At 43.9% G+C, this 18,660-nt stretch overlaps 1 protein-coding gene across 4 annotated transcripts in view; it reads left to right on the top strand.

Annotated features, from left to right (window-relative positions):
• LOC140688747 (uncharacterized) overlaps positions 1–6,981 on the top strand; it is a 116,158-nt gene extending 109,177 nt beyond the window's left edge. Inside the window, exons 5-8 of one of the 4 annotated variants that reach the window (XM_072948599.1) lie at positions 3,016–3,098; positions 4,010–4,159; positions 4,853–4,971; positions 6,372–6,981. In XM_072948599.1, coding sequence (XP_072804700.1) covers positions 3,016–3,098; positions 4,010–4,022 — 96 coding nt within the window. In that variant the 3' untranslated portion in view covers positions 4,023–4,159; positions 4,853–4,971; positions 6,372–6,981. Of the gene's footprint in view, positions 1–3,015; positions 3,100–4,009; positions 4,160–4,852; positions 5,229–6,371 lie in introns of those variants that run through there. The other 3 variants (XM_072948597.1, XM_072948598.1, XM_072948602.1) reach the window with 3 other exon arrangements.
• The last annotated feature ends 11,679 nt before the right edge of the window (positions 6,982–18,660 follow it).

The raw sequence follows: 18,660 nt of genomic DNA on the forward strand, positions 1-18,660 counted from the left end.
TTTGCGACGAACGCTTTGGCTGGTTGACATAGCCAGTCCCTACACCGCGATTTGCAAACCATTGCTGACTTCTCTGGTATGATGGGCACCCACTCTGTATCAGGACCAGCAGGGGGTGGGTCACCAGGGATTTGTGTGCATTTTCATTAAAAATTTACAGCTTGAAACAATTTTTTATTCATTAGTATATTGGTTTGGCTGTTTTCACATAGATGAGAAAGAGGGCTAAACCAGATAGAAGAGTCATTGCTCTTCTACAGAAAAGTCAGAGCTCAGTGGGCATCCGGATCGGTGTAGTGGCTGGAGCCACAATGCCACCCCGAGGCCCAGGTCCCTTCTCTCATGTTGCCTGCCATCCCTCGGGGTGCTGTCTCCATGTGCAGGATCAAAACTGGCTCCCAAGGCCAGGCCTCGGGAAGAGGGGAAAAGGAAGCAGAGTGCTTGTCAGTCAGCTCGGTCTGCTGTAACAGAACATCATGGACTGGGTGCCTTAAACAACAGACACTTGTTTCTCTCAGGCTGGAGGCTGGAAGTCGGAGATCAGGATGCGACGGGATGGGGTTCTGCTGAGGGTCCTCTCTTCCTGGCTTGGGGATGGCCATCTTCCTGCTGCATCCTCACATGATGGAGAGAGGACAGAGCTCTGATCTCTTTCCTCCTTATAAAGGTCCTAATCCTGTCGTGGGGCCCTACCTTCACGGCCTTGTCTAAACGTAATTACCTCCCAAAGGTCCCACCTCCTAATATCACACCTGGGTTTAGGGCTTCAACAGGTCAATTTGGGGGGGAAACCAACACTAAAACCACAGCCCAGGGCCAACAGCTTCCTTTTAATAATGCAACCCCGAGGTGGTAGATGCTATTTTCACTCACATCCTATTGGCCAGCATCTGATCATAGGGCCACATCTGTGGCCAGGGAGGTGGGGGAAGTAAAGTCGTTTATCTGGGTAGCCATTGCCCCACTAAAATTTGGGGAGTTTGGTTCTTGAATGGAAAAGCAGAGAATTGATCCTGAGAGTTAATCAGATGTCCTTCCATAGGGCTGGGCTCACTCTACCTCTCTTCCCCCAGCCAGCCCTCTATATTCTTATGCTTCATCCCCTGTCCTGCCTTTGTATGCATGCCGCCCTCCCTTGTTCATTGGGAAGGCCTCTAAGAAGCTGTGACCAGGTCTGTATCTGCCACACGGGATGTCATATTTTAAGCTGCCTGGCGCTATGCTTCCTTGGGTGGGGGTGGAGGAGTGAGGGTGAAGGTAAGAGCTCGATAAACGGCAGGCGCCTGTGGTCCTGGACTCACTCCTAGCACCTGCTTGCACATCGATTTGAGACACTTCTCTGGACTCTTAAAATAGGGATTCCCAGTTTGGCTTGTTTGTCTGTCGGCTCTCATTGGATCAGTATATATTTACCTGCATTTTCTACACCATAAACATCGGTGTCACTACATAATAAAATCCAACAACCCTATAGCACCTGACTCATCATATATTCTTACACAGCAAAAATTCTCAAATTTAATGGGCAAATTGTTCAACAAGAGTTTTTCGATCGTGGGCTATGGGGCAAGTTTGCGGTTGAATTTCTAGCCTCTAGCATAAAATGGGCAAACAATAAATATTTTCTGAAAGAACAAACAATTAGCAATGATGAACAAAATCCACCTGGAGATGAAGTAAACTGTCCTAAAAGAGTTCGTTATTCAGTGGGGGAAATGGACCTGCAAACAAGGGCTCATGACGTCATTCTGGGAGTGTCTGGCTGCCTGACTCCACTTTCTTGTCCCACCGCGCCCCTGGCTTTCCAGCGTGGGAAGGTGTATTGTCCATCTACCGGATCAATCCACTCTTTATGGGTTCACTCCTTACGGGTGAACCACCCTTCACCCTGGAGGTTTCTCAATAGCAATAGTGCAGACATTCTGGATCTGTAATTCTTTGCTGTCGTTTGCATCGTGGGATGGGTAGCAGCCTCCCTGGCCTCTACCCACCTGATGCCTGTTTTACTCTAGTTGCGATGCCTTCCTCCAGTTATGATAACCAAATATTCCTGCAGGCGTCACCAGCTGTCTCCTGGAGGGCGAAACTGCCCTCCGCTGAGAAAGACTGGTAAGCCCACCAGCCTTCTCTTCTGCAAGGCTCACTGCAGATGCGGACCAAGAACTTGTCCAAGTACTTGATGATGAGTCAGTGCGGTTTCCAGCTCATGCAGGAAGTTGAACTTCTCACTTGGTGAAAATATATGTCTTATTCCTGAACGTTCACAACAGAATGACAACTCTGCCTCCTTCACGTCTGGTTTTAAAGCATATGGTTCTCACTCGAACAAACAATCCCAAATCTCTGCACTAAAGACAGTGATTAGAAATTAATTCAAGAATCAGTGAAAACCAGGGGCTGCCAGGATTCGCTTGTAGGCACCTGATCTTTGAGAGACAGATAAATGATCATGTTTATGTCCGTAGGCACATTGTTATGCACAACGTTACTGCACATCAGAATCAACTGGAGGATTTGTTTAAATGCATGTTTGGCCCCATTTCCAGAGATTCTGATTCAGTAGTTTTGGGATAAAACTCAGGAAGCCACATTTTGTAAAAAAGCCCTTCCAGGTCATCCACAGGCTACACTTTGAGAACTGGTATTTATTCCTCCAAGAACTATTTCTGTGTGAAATTAGACAATCAGAAAGAAAAGCTCTTGGATCATATTATCTCAGCCCCCTTAAGGAATGCCTTTGATATGTCACAACTTAAGGCTGTCTGTTCAGACTTTCTAAATAAACGTGGTTGAAAAAGTGCTTGTTTTGTCTTCAAAATTCTGGACTTGATCCATGATATCACTTGATGTGCCTGTATCCTTACTCACACATGTGATGAATTTCTTCTGGGATTTAGTTAAGACAGTGTTTTCGCCACAAAAGTTGTGTATGTATATTTATATATTTTAGAGGGCGATGGGGCAAGGAAAGACAACTAAAGTTTGTAATCTAATGCACGTCCCTTTTTCCTTTAGTGTCTATTAGTCCCTGGTCCTGCTGTGACTTGCTCCCAGATGCGTTGCTGTGTCCAAATCCAAAACCATGGAATCCCAACTTGGTAAGATATTGAAAACTGATCTCCATACCAGGGAACTCCGATGTGGTCATAACTGTGCTCCTTTAGAAGCTTTTAATTAGAGCCCCAGCCTGTGTCATAGCTGGCCTTAACCGTCTCCTGCTTGGGTCCTGGCTTTCTCTCCAGTTCGTACCAGGACAAAGCTGGCCCCTAAGCCCAGCCTGGCTGCCCTTTTCCTTGCTTCTTGCCAGCTCTTCATCCCACCTCTTGGGAGCTGGATCCTGTTTTTATCATCATTCCAGCCACATTCCTGTCTCCAAAGCAAGATTCACTGATGACCATGAAGCCTCATCCCTGATATCCATCAACATCAACATTCACAATGGCCCAGAGGTCCCAACCAACTAGAGAGAAAGAGCAGCACCATTTCCCTCATGAGCAGAAAGTTTATGGGACAATTTCACAATCACTGCAATTAATTTATAAGGTCACAGGCTTCCCCTATGTCTTAGAGTTCTCTAGAGATATCTTCCTAGCTGTCTGTCTATCTTGTGCATGCAGAGCATGTGCTCTACCACTGAGCTATACCTGCCCCTACAACGATAAGTTTTAAATTTCTACTGATCAGTACATTTTATTAGTCACAACACCAAACTGGTTAAATAGTTCCCTTGTTTCTAGCAAATGGGAAATAATTCATGGCTAAGTGATGGCTATGTCATGTTTCATTGTGGTTGTTTCTCATTAACCAAGGCGGGTCTCTTGTTAAGACTGATGAGCTTAAATTGATTTGATCAGCCTAATGAAATGCAGAGCACGTTTTGTAAAGGAGTAAACCATAAAGATTCCCTCTGACAGAGATGCAGGCTCGCTGAGATGGTAGCATTTCACCTAAGACATGTGTTTTCATCTCTTTCTCTCAAACTCACTATTAATTTCCCCTTTTTGTCCAGCACTGTTTCCTGATTCACTCTTAGGATTCCACAGCTCCAAGATAAAGCATTAGTCAGGACTTTTTTAGTTGCAAAGGAGTGAAATCCCAGTTCAGAATGACTGGAGCGAAGATGGGAATTCAGGATTCATATAGGGGAGCTTGACGTCAGGTACTTAGGGTATGGGGTGCAGCTGGTCTCTTAGGAGCTCCGGCCCATCTTTTCTGTGGGTCAGTTTTGTTCTAGGGAAGCTCATGGTAACAAATGGCTGTCAATAGCTATGGCTTTACCAAGTCTTACCTTCTCAGGATGCCCAGCAAAATTTCCCTTCCCCAACAGTTCTAACAAAAGTCCTAGCTTTGAGTCCCATTTGTTCCAATTGGCCTGGGTTACAAACCACCTCAAAAGCCAGGGCTGTGGCCAGCCCCACAAAACCCAGTTGGACTCCGAGTGGGGAGAGGAATGGATACAGGGCAGGAAAGACCATAGATGTCCATTAAAGAGGGGCTAAGGTTGCAGCCTTCAAAGGTCAAGCCTAAAAGGATGCACACGGTGGATCCACTCAATGCCGTGTGTGCCCACACCGAGCTCTGGCTCACCTGAGCCCTCGAGAAGTGCCTGGTGTGGCATCTGGGTTTCACGTCTTGGTTGCATGTTGCCCTCCTGGCTCTAGACCTTTGGCTGTGATGGTGCTTTGAGTTGGGGGCCTTGCTGGGGCCCTCAGGAGCCCTTCAGTTCTCCTTTCCAACTCTGGCTCCAGCAGCCACCCCTCTTCTCACTGTCACGCCTCAAGTTTTTCATACACTGTCCCTGACCTATGAACCTAGAGTTTCAAACATGGTGACCCAGCACTTGTGCTAACAGGTGGACTGTATGAACGCTGGGCTCAACCCTGCTGGTATCCAGATGTTGCCCGCTGGATTCATTAAATGCCGCCACACATCACCGTGAAGAGGAAACAAAAACCAGGCAGAGATTTGGAGGTTTGAGGAGAGCCACACCCACCCCACCCTCTTCTCTTGGGTTCCCTGTAGGCACAGCCTGCCTCTGGGGAGCCGTAATGGGGTGTGTTGTCCCAGCCTCCATGACCCTCCATTATCTTTAAGTAGCTGCAGCCTGTAGCCGGAACAAAAGACAAATGAAAACTTTCTCTGCCTGACATTGAAAAAATTATTGGCAAGTCATATGGTAATTCATTAAAGAATTCTCATTCATCAAAACAATTCATTTTTGTTTGAAGAGGCTGAATAAGCAGTTTCTTGCTGATTTCACCGTCAGCCTCTCTGGCCACATGTGGCTCCAGTTCATTTGCAGTAATTTTATGCCTAAATATTAAGAGCTTTGTGGGCATATGTGGAATATTTTAAATCAAATTGGGCTGTTTTACTTAGATACCCCTTTTATATTCTTTCTTTTACAATTCTAATACCCAGGACTGTAATTTAATCACTTTTTTTTTTTAAGATGGAAAGATACACACCAGGGCTTGGGTTCTTTCTTTTTCAGAAATTGAAATCTACCCAATTGATTTGAACCCACTGCTGAACTGAGCACAGGAAACTGATTTCTGGCTAATTGAAAAAGATTTTTTCTATAATAATAGTGCAAACTAAGAGGAATTCTCATTTCAGAGTTTCTTACACTCCTGAGCCTTAATTAAACTTTGTCAATGTGTGCCTTTACAAACTCCATCATTATGAAACACATCTAGTTCCCTTTCTGTGTAGCTGTGTTTTAGCACCACAGAAATATAACTGTTGGATTTTCCCAAAGTTCTTTCTCAAAAATCTTTAGTCAGAAGTATTTCCCAATACCTAATTTGTATTATTCATCTATAAGATTCTAACTTTTTAAAGGCTCCATTTTCCTCTTTTTTTTAGGCTTTTAGCTGATTCTCCCATCATCCTGGTTCCCTTAACAAGCCTCTTAGTAGCTCTTTCTCTTGCCTCTCATGACTGTTTTTTAACCTCCACCCCCCCCCTCACGAAACGGGATTTGTAAGCTCCAAATGCTACTTGAGGCCACACAGGTATTTTAAATGGGTGAATAGGTTGGGAACAATAGCAGGTGTGTGGGGACACTGGGAAACCAGAGACTCCTGGCTGATGTGAAGGCTGCCACCATTCAGCTCTGGCATGGAGTCCTCATGGGAGAATGCATCATGAGACTGGCCAGATCTCACACTTTCAAGGGAAGTCAGAAATCTAGATTTTAGTGTGATTTTTAAAATAGCCAATTATTAAAATATTTTAAGATTACTCCTCCCTGTCAACTGTCCTTAAGTCACTAGAAATACCCATGCTTTAACCAAGTTTGCTTCCATTAACATCTGATTATGTCACTCTGATTTTTCCCCTGCCCACTCCCTCCGGACTCGGCTCAGACGTGTGCAGTAACCCGGTAAGTCTCTAGGGAAGGAGAGCCCTTCTCTGCCCTCACAGCCATTTCAGGCACTGGGACCAGAGCTCTTCCTGGGAGCTGGTGAGTGCCCCTGGCCCTGCACTTTGCCGCGAGCCTCTGGACCGTGAGTGGGGATGTAGCTGGTTAAGAGAGGTGGCTCTGCCCACTGAGGCCAGAAAAAAAAAAAGAGCAGCTGAATTCTAGTCTCCATCTATCCTCTCCTCCCTTCTTTTCACTCTCACTGTCCCCTCACCCTCTATTTGTCCGACATCTCCACTGCCACTACCAGCGCCAGGCAGGGCTAGATAAAGGCACATCTCTGTTACACACACAGACTCACACACACACACACATCTACACATGGACACACACACATTCACATACAGACTCACACACAGGCTCACATGCACCCATTTACACAGGGACACAGACATAGAAACACACATTCACACAGACTCACACACACACTGCTACCATTTCCTGACTTGTTTTCTGTTTCTCACCTGCTCTCACTGTTCATTTTCTTGATCTCATCTGTACAAAATTCCTGGTGTGTCTGAGATTTCCAGGGCTGCAAAGAAACCAAAGTGATAGGTTCTCAATTCTATCCGTTCCCCTGATCAGTCCACAAATTGGGATAATTGAAAGTTAACTTTATCATAGTACTTGCACTGGGGATTTATATAGTATTTAAATTTCTAAAAGCACTTTTGGAGTTATCATTTTAAATTAACGTTACAAATAAACTCTGTGGCTCTAGTAGTGAGATAGCAGCACCCTCTTTGATTAGCTCAGGAAACTCCTGTTGGGCTCAGAGACTTGCCTGACGTTAGGGATCAGGTACATGAGGGTCTCCAAAGAAATCCTGATGTCAAATATTAAAATAGGATATTAGTTGATGTGTATTTTCCCAGAATTATGTCTCTCTTCCTGCTATTTCACTCTTTTTAACAAAAATAGTTCATTACCAATGTTATCTATACATATGATGGAGGACTATCACGTGGTTGACTATGCTGTTTCAATTTTTGGTCTGGCTAAGCCGACCAGTGTATGTACGATGCCTCTCAGTCAGTTGGCAGAAGGTCAAGGACAAGTATTTTATTCCTGAGCAAGATGATTTGTTTGTTGTTTATACCTAGATCAGGCCAAGCAATACAGAAAGAAGGGTAAATGTGAAGTTTTCAGGTAACATACCTCTTTATGTATACTTTGCTGAATTTTTGGAAAGCACTACACAGCTAATTTATTACTAACTTATGCTCTAGCAAGATCTTCTTTTGAAAAGCTACATCAATTAGAATTTTTTGGTTACAACAGCTCTCATAAAACTCAATGGAATATAGATTTAAAAAAAAACGTATTATCTCCCCCAATGGCCAAAGTTGGAACAATTTGAGCAACAAAAAAAGTGTCGTATTAGTACAAAACATAAAATAAAATAAATATCCATGAGTCCATACAGATATAAATGAATGATTGAGTAAATAAATAAATGGGGGAAAGAGACACATCTCCTGTTCAGAAGAATTCCAAACAATTTATGTAACTACTCCACCCTCGAGGGGAATGTGTGGGCTGCTTGTAGTGATGTCTGTGGAGAGGACAGTATGGAAAATGGGGGGAAGTCCATGTACTGTGGAGAAACTCGGCATGCACAACCCCAGGCAGGAGGTCAAGGTTAGTATCAACAGTCTTAAGTCCTGTTGATCGTGTGTACCCTTGATGTGATGTGAGGAAAACAGCACGTACCTGTGTGGTCTTCCTCCCCCCTAAACTCATCATCCTGGTATAATCATGAGCTGAACACTAGGAAAATCCCTCCTACAGAATCCTTTGCTAGTACTCCTCCAAACTGTCAAGGTCTTAAAACCCAGGAAAGTCTGAGAAACTGTCACGGCCTCAGGAGACATGACAAGTAAACGTAATGTGGTATCTTGGATGGGCTTCTGGAACAGAAAAAGGATTTTATGTAAAAAATAGAGCAATCTGAATAAACTATGGACTTTGGTTAGTAACAGCATATCAATATTGGTTCATTAATGGTAACACTGGCACCATAGTCATGCAAGATAGTAAAGAAACAGAAAACTGGGTAAAGGGGTATATGGGAACGCTTTGCCATCTTCTCAATTTTTCTGTAAATCTAAAAGTGTTCTAAAAAATAAAGTATTATTTTTAAAAAGGTGTCATCTCACTTACAAAAGAAGATAGGCAGACAACATTGTAGATCAAATATACTTCAATTAAAAAAACAGGACAGGTAGGACTGTAAGACCCAGGTAGCTAGTTGTAATCATTTACAAATGCTTATTCTATAACCTATTAGAAGGCATGTAGAAAACCTAGCAACTTAACTTAGTAACATTTACACCACTTGGAGACACTGAACTTGACAAGATGCAATGGCGTAGTGGGATTGAGACACTGGAAGGATGTTTAGGGATTTTCATGGAGGATCTGTTCATATGCACAGGTCATCTACGTTTTTCTGATGAAAAGCCAGGGGTGGGGAATATTTCAGCCTTATCCAAGCTTATCAGGAAAGCACTGCATATGAGTGCCTCCAGACTAGCCCAATGCAGGGAGCAGAGCCAAGCAGCTTTCCTTCTTCCGTTTGATTGGAGTGAGTGGTACAGCCATTCAGCAGCCACAAAAAAGAAAAAACAGTATGTCTGCTGCTTATAGAATCCTTAAGGATTAACCTTCAAAATGACTTGCACGAGCTGGAGAAATGGTCCAGCAAACAAAATGGAGTGAAGAGGGACCAGGGAGGTGTAGTCGGCCCGGGGAAACAGATGTGACCAATAGGAGCAGGAAGGTCCTTAGCTTCGCGTTTTTGTGTTCGCTTGTGAAGGAGCATGGCCTGTTGTTGCTCACCTCTTCTTAGGGGCTGAAAGAGCCCAGCTGGCTCAGATGCCCCCTCCAGGAGACTCCGGGGAAGTCCTGGTTCCTGTGGGCCCTTGTGGTCATCTTGTCCCTTCTCAGGGAGTGGCTCAAGAACAGACATGTCACCCAACCCTGGCCAGGGGGTCTCCACTCCTCACACTTGCAAAGAAACACAACAAAAATCAGTTCCTTCCCTTCCATCAGATGTTGTCATGTCATGGGCACTGCCACTTGGTCTGATTCACAGTGGGCCCGCTGGGTCCATGGATTCATTGAGTGATCACCTCCTCAGTGCCGAATGTAGAGTTGGAATAGGCATACTGGTCATTGACAGAACCTCATGTTGACTCTTTAGTTTGTGAATTTGTGGAGCAATAACTATTGTAGTAGAGAAGGCCAAACAGGAAGCCTCTGAAACTGGCTCCCCTTCCTGAGCCAAAATATTAAATGAAAACAATCTTATATCCTAGGGAGGATAATAGAGATTAGCGTCACCCAGAAAGACCTAGAGTATCCGGGGGCAGTGGTTCTCATCACAGCCCCCATTTAATCCACCAGTCTGGGCCCTACAAAAACCAGACGGATTCTGGAGGGTATGAACTATTGCAAACTCAACCAAGTAATCGTCCCAATTCCTGCTGTTATTCCACGTATGTTGGGGGTTTTTTTGTTTTCATTTTTTGTTTTGCCCCTTTATTAGTTTTTTAGAGCAGAGAAACACAACTTCATACATGCTTTGTGGCCCTGATCTGGCAAGTGTGTTCTTACCCAGTCCTATCACCAGAAGCAGTTCACATTCATGTGGACTGGGCCACAATACACATCGACAGTCTTGCTGCAGGCCCTTGAGTGAACCTGTTCTGCTCTCTGCAATAATTTAGTCCAAAGGTGACATGAACTATCTGGACACGTGAGACTATCACACTGGTTTACTGATCTGATGACATCGAGTTAATCGGTCCACATGAGCAAGATGTGATAAGTAATTAGAGACCCTGATGATGCATGTGCTCCAGAAGGTGGGAGATAAAACCTAAGAGGATTCAGGAGCCCCTTGGATTTGTGAATATTTAGTAAAGGGCAAGTTATTGCATTGTATGCTGCCCTTTGCTAAAAGGAAGCATATCACTTGGTATTAAGCCTCTCTGGGTTCTGCAGGCAGCATTTCCTCTAATGGAAATACTACTCTGACACATTTACCAAGTGACATGGAAGACTGTGTCAGGAAAGGGCTCTGTGTCAGGTCTAGGTTCTGATGCAAGCAGCCCTGTTGCTTGGACCATACGACTAGCAGACCCTCTGTCATTAGAGGTATCGGTGGTGGGAAAAGGTGCCACGTGGAGTTTATGACAAGCCCAATGGGAGATTCATGATGCAGACCCTTAGGGTTCTGGAGCAAGGCCATGCCATCTGCAGTAGGGGATTATATACCATTTGAAAAAATAGCTCCTGGCATGCTAACGGGCCCTAGTTGAGATGGACTGCCTAACCATGGGGCATTGAGTGACCATGCGGCCAGAACTGCCTATGATAATCCAGGTTCTGTCTGACTCACCAAATCACAAGGTCAGGTAGACCTAGGAGCAATCCATCATAAGACAGCAGTGCTACATTCAGGATGAGGCATGAGCAGGGGAAGTGGGCAGAAGGAAGTTTCATAAGCAGGTGGCCAAGACATTCATGTCTCCCACCACTGTCATACCAGCTCCTCTCCCTCAGCTCAAACCTGTGATGATCACTTGTATGCTCATGAGAGCTGGGTGATCCCTTAATAATGAATTGACAGAGGAAGATAAAGGCCGAGCTCAGTTTATAGACAAGTCAGATTAGCTTGTGGGTGCAAGCCGAAAGTAGACAGTGGTTGCAACACAGCCTCTCCTGGGAGTGACCTTGAATGGCAGAGGTAAGGCGAAACGCTCCCCAACAGGAAGAGCTTTGAATATACTCATTGTGATTATCTCCTTTTGAGGAAAAAGAAGTAACCCGTGCAGAGACTCATGAGCAATGGCACAAGGCTAGGCCAGCGACCTGGGAGAAGCCAGTCCCTACAAGGACTCTGGGGATGTGTGTAGCACTATGCAAGTGGGCAGAGCTTTTTATCAGCCTTTAATGCCCACCAGGGAGCACATACTACAGAAGAGGCCCTAAGTGACTAAAATAAGACGACTTACCAGTTGATGGAAGCCAGCCTCTAGCACTGGCTACCCAAGGGCTGGTACCATTGCTGCTTAAAACACAGTAGCTGCCACTTTAGGGATGGAGGCCATGTCTGGGCTCAGCAGCACGAGATTCGGCTCACCAAGGCTAGCTGGGTCATTGCCACTGCTAAATGTCCAACCCACAAACCACAGAGACCAATGCTGTACCCAGATGGAGCACCGGGCCTCAGAGAGACCAAATAGCCACTTAGTGGGAGCTTAATTACACTGCATTTTCTCCACTCTGGATTTCTCTTGGTTTCTCTTGATTAGAACTGACACATATTCCAGGTATGGGTTAGTGTTTCTGCCTTCAGGGCCTCAGCAAATATCAGCAGGAAGCATCTGACCACGGGCGGGCTCTACTAGTCCTATCACATACTACACCATCTAGAAGCTGCCGGCCCAATCAAGGGATGCCCCAGTCTTGTAAAGGGGCAGTTCAGTCACTTGGCTTGAAGATAATCCCTTTTAAGTATGGGACACCATCCTCGAGGACCTTAAGTCAACGACAATTATATGGTATGGTGTCCCTAGGAGGTACATTGGTCTAGGAACCATAGAGCAAAAGTGGGAAACAGCTCCCAGTGACTGCTTGGGGAGTTGGTGCCTTCCATCCCTTCTGCGCTGGATTCTGCAGGGTTAGAGGTTTTGGTTCCAAGAAAGGGCATGCTTCCACCAGGGGGCAGATTACAGAGTTTCACTGAACTTTAAGGTACAGCTGACATCTGTTCTTCTAGCATCTTTGTGTCCAGAGACTATTAGGCAAGGCAAGGCAAGGGGTCACCATCTTGGTGGGAGTAATAGACTCTGACCATCAGGGGGAGGTGGGGTTGCTGCCCGACAGCGGGGCAGGGGAGAATCTGCTTGCCATCGGGTGACCTATGTTGGTGTCTATTGGTGCCCTTGGGAAACACCGACGAGAGACAAGCTCAGCACCAACAGCCCGGGAAGTGCAGGTGAGCGGGGGCTAAGACCTGGGGCTCGGGCTCACTCCGCAGGGAAGCAGCTGTACTAGCAAGGGTGCCAGCTGAGAGGGAGGGGAACACAGGGTGGGTAGTGGGGCGGGCGGAGACGGGGAGCAGTTGCAGTCCATTATTCATCACACTCATCTTCCTCGTGACATTTCTGCAGGAAAAGAGACCAATGAGAATCTGGACGCTTGGTGCCCAGATGGGGTGAATTTACTAGACAACATGGACTGGAGAGTGTAAGGACAGGACTGGAGCGCATGTGGTGATTCACTGCCAAGATCCCCCTCGGGGCCCGGGCACTCATCGCCCAGCCCCCAGGAGCAGAGCAGAGCTGCCTCACCCAGGCTATGCCCCCCAGGGAAAGCCCACACGTAATGCCTGCTTGATATGGAGGTGGGAAGGCCCAGGGCTCTTGCCTCCATTCAGCCAACTCTCAAGGGACAGACACTCCAGCTTCCAAGCACCAAGTGCAGTTGGCTGAGGCCTCTGTCACCTCCTCTACTCAGTCCTGCTCCTCCCCCCACCCCCTCAGGTGTGGGTCTTCCCCCTTCCTCACTCCCCCATAAACTCCCTGCAGGCACATCTCTGCCTCCTCAGAGTCTGTTTCCCAGGGAACCTTAACTGAAGACAGCCTGAGACTGGACCTTCAATTGACAACCAACAAAAACATAATAAACACTAATGGTTTAACCAGAACGTTGACTGCAAGCTTTTCAGGGTTGTTTTAAGCCTAATTGGAACATTCAGGTGAGTGGTGGAGAACGGTATTTGCAATTTATCACTGGACAAAATTCTTCCAGCTCCGGCCCAAACATCTCCACACTGCCCATCCTGCAGCCCCACATGACTCCGTACAGGAGTCATTTCACAGAACGAAAGCTTTGGTTCTGCAGTTCATTTATGCTGCATGAAAACCAACAACAACAACAACAACAAAACTAACTAACCAACAAGTAAAAACCAGAAGCCAAACAGATAAAACAAAAAACCAGACACTAGGAAGTGTTACCTTTCCAGCAGATCATGGAAATATCCAGGACTAACTCACCTCTTTTTGTAGAAGTCACGGATTTTTCTATTCAAACACTGATCGCAAAAGTGACTAGTAACATCTCTGAAAACCTCAAAACAGAGGCTCAGATTCCACTTGCATCAAACTTGTGTCCAATTTAGTTTTCTGTGATTTTCACAGAAAATTAAATGTTGGGGAGAACCAAGAAAAAGGATATTATTCAGCTTACATGGTAGGCTAAACGTGAACAGGTGTATACGATTCACAGCTAGGTAAACTAGACGCAGATGCAAAACTGTAGTTTTGTTGGGTGATGCACATTTCAAACTTTTACCCTTTTTTTTTTTATGCTGACAGAACCTTGTTTTTCCCCTTCTTTTTCTTCCCCCAGCAGGAAGGCACAATCATTCTACAATACTGCCAAATATAACAAACATCTACAGATGGGTTGGTCTGCAGCTGGAGGCTTTAACTTCGTAGTATTTATTTGAAATCTCCAAGCCAGCAGAGCAGGGCTAAAGCACAGTGGGCACAATTCACAATGTTTTGGCTCTGGAGCAAATAGCAGTTGAACTTCGTTTTTTCAGCGAAAATGGAATTTATGCAGATGTGCTTTGCACTAAATTCATTAAACAATTACATCCTGGTGCAGTTTTCACATTTTTGTAAAGGATCTGCATAAGCACTAATTAGATCTAAAACAATGTTACTGGGCAAATTACAGTGCCGATTGTCTGCCTCGTCTTGCGATCCGCATCTGCTTTGCAATGATGATGATAATTTAGGTGCAAGCCATTCAAATGCTGGTTTTTGTTACATTTAATAGAAATATTTATTTAAAACATACTATGGATTAATTGATAATGTAACCAGCATTAAAGAGCCTCCAAATGTTTTCTCACGGACTTTGAGTGATAAAACGGAATATGCGAAAATACAGTAGCTGGAACTTCTCACAATTGCTAACTGGCATTTCCTCAGTGAGGTTTGCTTTTGAAAGGCAACTTTGCATTTCATTTGGCTTCAAGTGCAAGCTGGGTGGCTGAATTACAGCAGTGCCTTTCAGAGGGCGGCGTTTGACGCAAAGGCAGAAAGACTCTCCCAAACAGCTCCCCACGCCACCTCTTCTGTCATCAGTTTAAAAGGACAACTTAGAAAAGTATTCCATTCTTGAGTGGTTCAGACACTGGGGTATGTTTTCCTTTGTCCATATTCATCTGCTTTCTATTTCACATATCATTAAATGTAAGAAGGCATATTAACATTTAAACATCAAATCAATTCTGCAGAAGTGAGGACATTCAGACAAGGTTTCTATGGCAACTTTGAATGTACCAACTTAATTCAGGGCTTGCTCTGGTCCAGTCACCTCCATTATTGCTCTCATCCTAGACATTCTTGAACTCGCCTGCCCAGCCAGGCAGTTGGGAATCCTGAATTTTGTAACCATTCTGCTCTCACCCCGGACAACTGCTCCTCCAACTACCTAACCTGGCTTTATCCCTGGGAAGGAGGCCAGTGCGGTGAATCAGTTTGGCTGCTGGTTTCCTAAAAACCACTCCTGTTGTTTGACTTTTCAAATGGTTACTTTTATTGTTCAACAGAGCCAGCCATAAAAGAGCCAGCTCAGTGCCAGCGCCAACAAAGATGAAGAGGCAAAATTACACTCCAAATTTAATCATTGCCAAAATCCAAGTTTGGAAATATCTCCTCTTCAGGCAGGAATACTAATTATTAATGCAGAGCACAGCAAGTATTAATGGTGCTCTCAAAATTTAGCATCCAGTTTCCTTCGCTTTACAGGATTGCTTCCCTAACCTTTCTGTAGGCGTTTCCTAGCAGTTTTGCTAGGTAAGACAGATCCTAACGAGAAGGGTGATAATTCCTTCTGCGGACCTAATTGGTAAGCCTGAAAATGCTGTGCTGGTTGAATATGAAATTATATCCTTCTTGAAGGAAAACATTACTTAGCACCACAGCTTGGGGTAGTTTGAAGATAAAATATCATTAGGCCTGTGTAAAAAGGCAAAGTAGAATTTGTAACAAAAATGTATTTTTGAAGATTCAGAAAAAGAGAATCATTCGTATTTCTTGACTTGAGCATCAGATTCTTGTTGTTTCACCTTGGGAAGATATTTGGTTTGGTAATTCATTTTTACTTTGTGTTTTGGATTTAATTTTTATTAAATTAATAGTAACATGAGAATTATTTCTCAAATTTCCAAGGGTTGCCTTTGAATTTATAACAAATGGAGAAAACTAAATGAAAGGCTGGTATTTTAGAAAGTTATGAACAACTGGAAAGGGTTGTTATGACAACTTTTTCAATTATAACAGTGTTAATTGCTCCTAGAGATGATAAAATGTACAATAGTCTATGCAACTTCTGAAGAGATAAGTAAGTGAAACAGCAGAGCTTTCGGTAAAAACTGATTTAATTTAACTGTTATACCATTTGCCAAAGGGAATTCCATTCATAGTTGGTTGGCAAGGATGGTACCACTTACGTTCTCTCTAAGTCCCTGGGTAGTGACTATCAGATGATTCTTGATTCCGTTTTATCCCTCCTCTTCTTTCCTGGGCTTCTTCCATCTCCCATTCAGCAAGAAGTTCTGGGTTCTTTCTCTGGGCCAAGCACCACATTAGGCATTATAGGTCCAGGGAGGGACGAGCCTGGGGCTCTGCCTTCATGGAATTGACAGCATGGTGGGGACAGTTATGCATCTTTACCCAACATGTCACACACTTGTTGTTGCTGATTCTTTTAGGCTGTGTATTAGAAAAAACCCAGAAGTTGGTGTCCTGTGGCTCTCTAGTCATTATGAAGTAACCTTCACTACCTGTGGGGCCCATGAATTGTCTTAGTAAGAATATATTATCCAGGAAAATGTTAAATATTATTACTCATCCAATATTACATGTGTGCACTGACCCACTAATGCCCATCCAGGAAAAATACAAATTGCTATAATTGAAGATGCTGAAAGGTTCTACTGGCCCCTGGAATGTCTCTTCTTATAGCCTTGTCTCTCCATATGGCTGGTAGTTTTTATTGCCAGCATTATAATTTCCTCTTAAGTGAATCTTCTTTAGGAAGCTTATCTCTTTAACCAGTTTCACTTTGTATTAACCAGATTAACTTTAAATCATCAGGACTCTGAAGTAATTCTGTTAGAAATTTGCTATGGTCTTGATATTGCTTCTGTACTAGGCAAGGGGGTAATTCTCGATTTGAGGTAGTGTCATCTGTGTATCCCAGACAGCAAGAGCTCTATGTTTGGTGTAAGAGAGGAGATTTTACATCCAGACTTCTATGTCAGAAAGGTTGATGCTATAGAAAAAGCAATATATAATAAATTTTTGATTAAGTGAGTTTTTTTGTTTAATTGGAAAGGAATTAATTTATTTAATAAAACTATTTCAGCAGAAGGGAGAAAATGTTGTCATGGAGAAGGAGCCAGGAGCCCACAGGTAGCTGAGACAATGCTGGGTATCTGAGGACTGGTGGCCTCACGCAGTGCTAGAGAGAGCCGAAAGGATGGAGTGTGCCTGAGACACTATGTAGTTTTACCAGGACTTCACGCTGCTCATTAACTCTTATTCCTCCTTTAAAACACTCACCAGAACACGTTAGGAGAAAGTTTGGTAATGGGCTAGGCTGTCCTTTACATGTCAGATTCTGGCTGGTTCGACATTTTAAGCACCTACTATGTGCAGAGTATGTGCTATGCTTTGAAGATAAAAAGAGACACCGGAGATATGGTCCGATATGGTCCTTTCCTGTCTCCAAATTCTGCTTCATAGGGAGGGGCAGGGACCATTATGTGTCATTCCTCCTTATACCCTCAAAGCATAACACCATATCTGGCACGTAGTTAGTGTTCTCTACTTATTAATGGAGACAGGCACCTAAACAGTTAATTTCAATCAACACAGTAGGTATGGAAGCAATGAAAGTCCATGGGAGAGGCCCCTAACCCAACCTCTTTGAGTACTAAAAGAACAGGACATGTTGACTGGACCAAGAAAACTGGAGAGGGCTTCCAGACAGAAGGAATGGCGTCAGCAGGTCGTGGGAATGCAGAACAACATGGTGTCTGGAAAAACTACAAGCTGCAAGGGGTTAATAAAGCTCAGGGTGGGTCCCAGAGAGAGGAAACTTGAGCATTAAATACAGACCAAACTTGTGCCCTGCGGGCCATACTGAGGACCTTGGGGTCTATGCTGTGAGAAGCCATTTGAAGGGTTTTAAACACAAATCTCTCCTACGTACAATAACATCTCACCCTTTAGTAATAATAATAGCTCATATGTATTGATGCTTACCATTCGCTAGATTCACATCTAAGTGCTTGACATGCTTTTTCTCATTTTATAGAAGAGAGAACCTGAACACAGAGAGGTTAAGTAATTTGACAAAGTCAAACTTGTAAGTGCAGAGTTTGGGCTTGAACCCAGGTCTTAGTCACTGCAACAAAAGGCTACAGGACTTCACAAAGAATTATTATAACACGACTTTTTTTTTCTTTCCTTTTTTCCTTAAAATAACATTAGATTTTCAAAATCGTGACTCTGGAATATACAACTCTTTTTGCTCCCTCATTCACATTTCCACCTTCCTTGAGGAGTAAAGGAGCACCATTAAATTGTGAACATCTTTTTCTTCTAACATCTCTGTAATAGTGATAGATATAGGCATTAATTGGATTACCTTATGTACTCAATTTGCTCTATTTAAGAATCATTTAAAAATGGAAATGTTTTTCTCCTCTCATCTCCCTCCCATAGAACTTTCTGTGATGATGGAAATATCCTATACCTGGGCTATCCAATACTAGATATATATGGCTAATGAGCGCTTGAAATGTGGCCAGTGTGACTGAGGAACTAAAATTTCAGTTTATTTAAATTTAAATATTCACATGTGGCCAGAGGCTACTGTTTTGGACAAGGTAGATATGAAACATTTCCATCTATCACAGGACGTTGGATTGGATCATATTGCTCTGGTGAACCATTTTACCTTTCCTAAGCAACAACCAGTACCTTCTATCCTAATATTACTCAAAAATGAGAGATTTCTCCATAACGGCCTATTAGCTTTTATCTTAGGGTTTGCATTGATGGTTTTCAGATTTTCTTCACATTTTTAATTAGATTTTGGGTCTCATCTTATAGTCCACAAAGGTAGTAAGTTAT

Source organism: Vicugna pacos, chromosome 23 (genome assembly GCF_048564905.1).
Source record: "Vicugna pacos chromosome 23, VicPac4, whole genome shotgun sequence".
In the NCBI taxonomy this organism is placed as follows: domain Eukaryota; kingdom Metazoa; phylum Chordata; class Mammalia; order Artiodactyla; family Camelidae; genus Vicugna; species Vicugna pacos.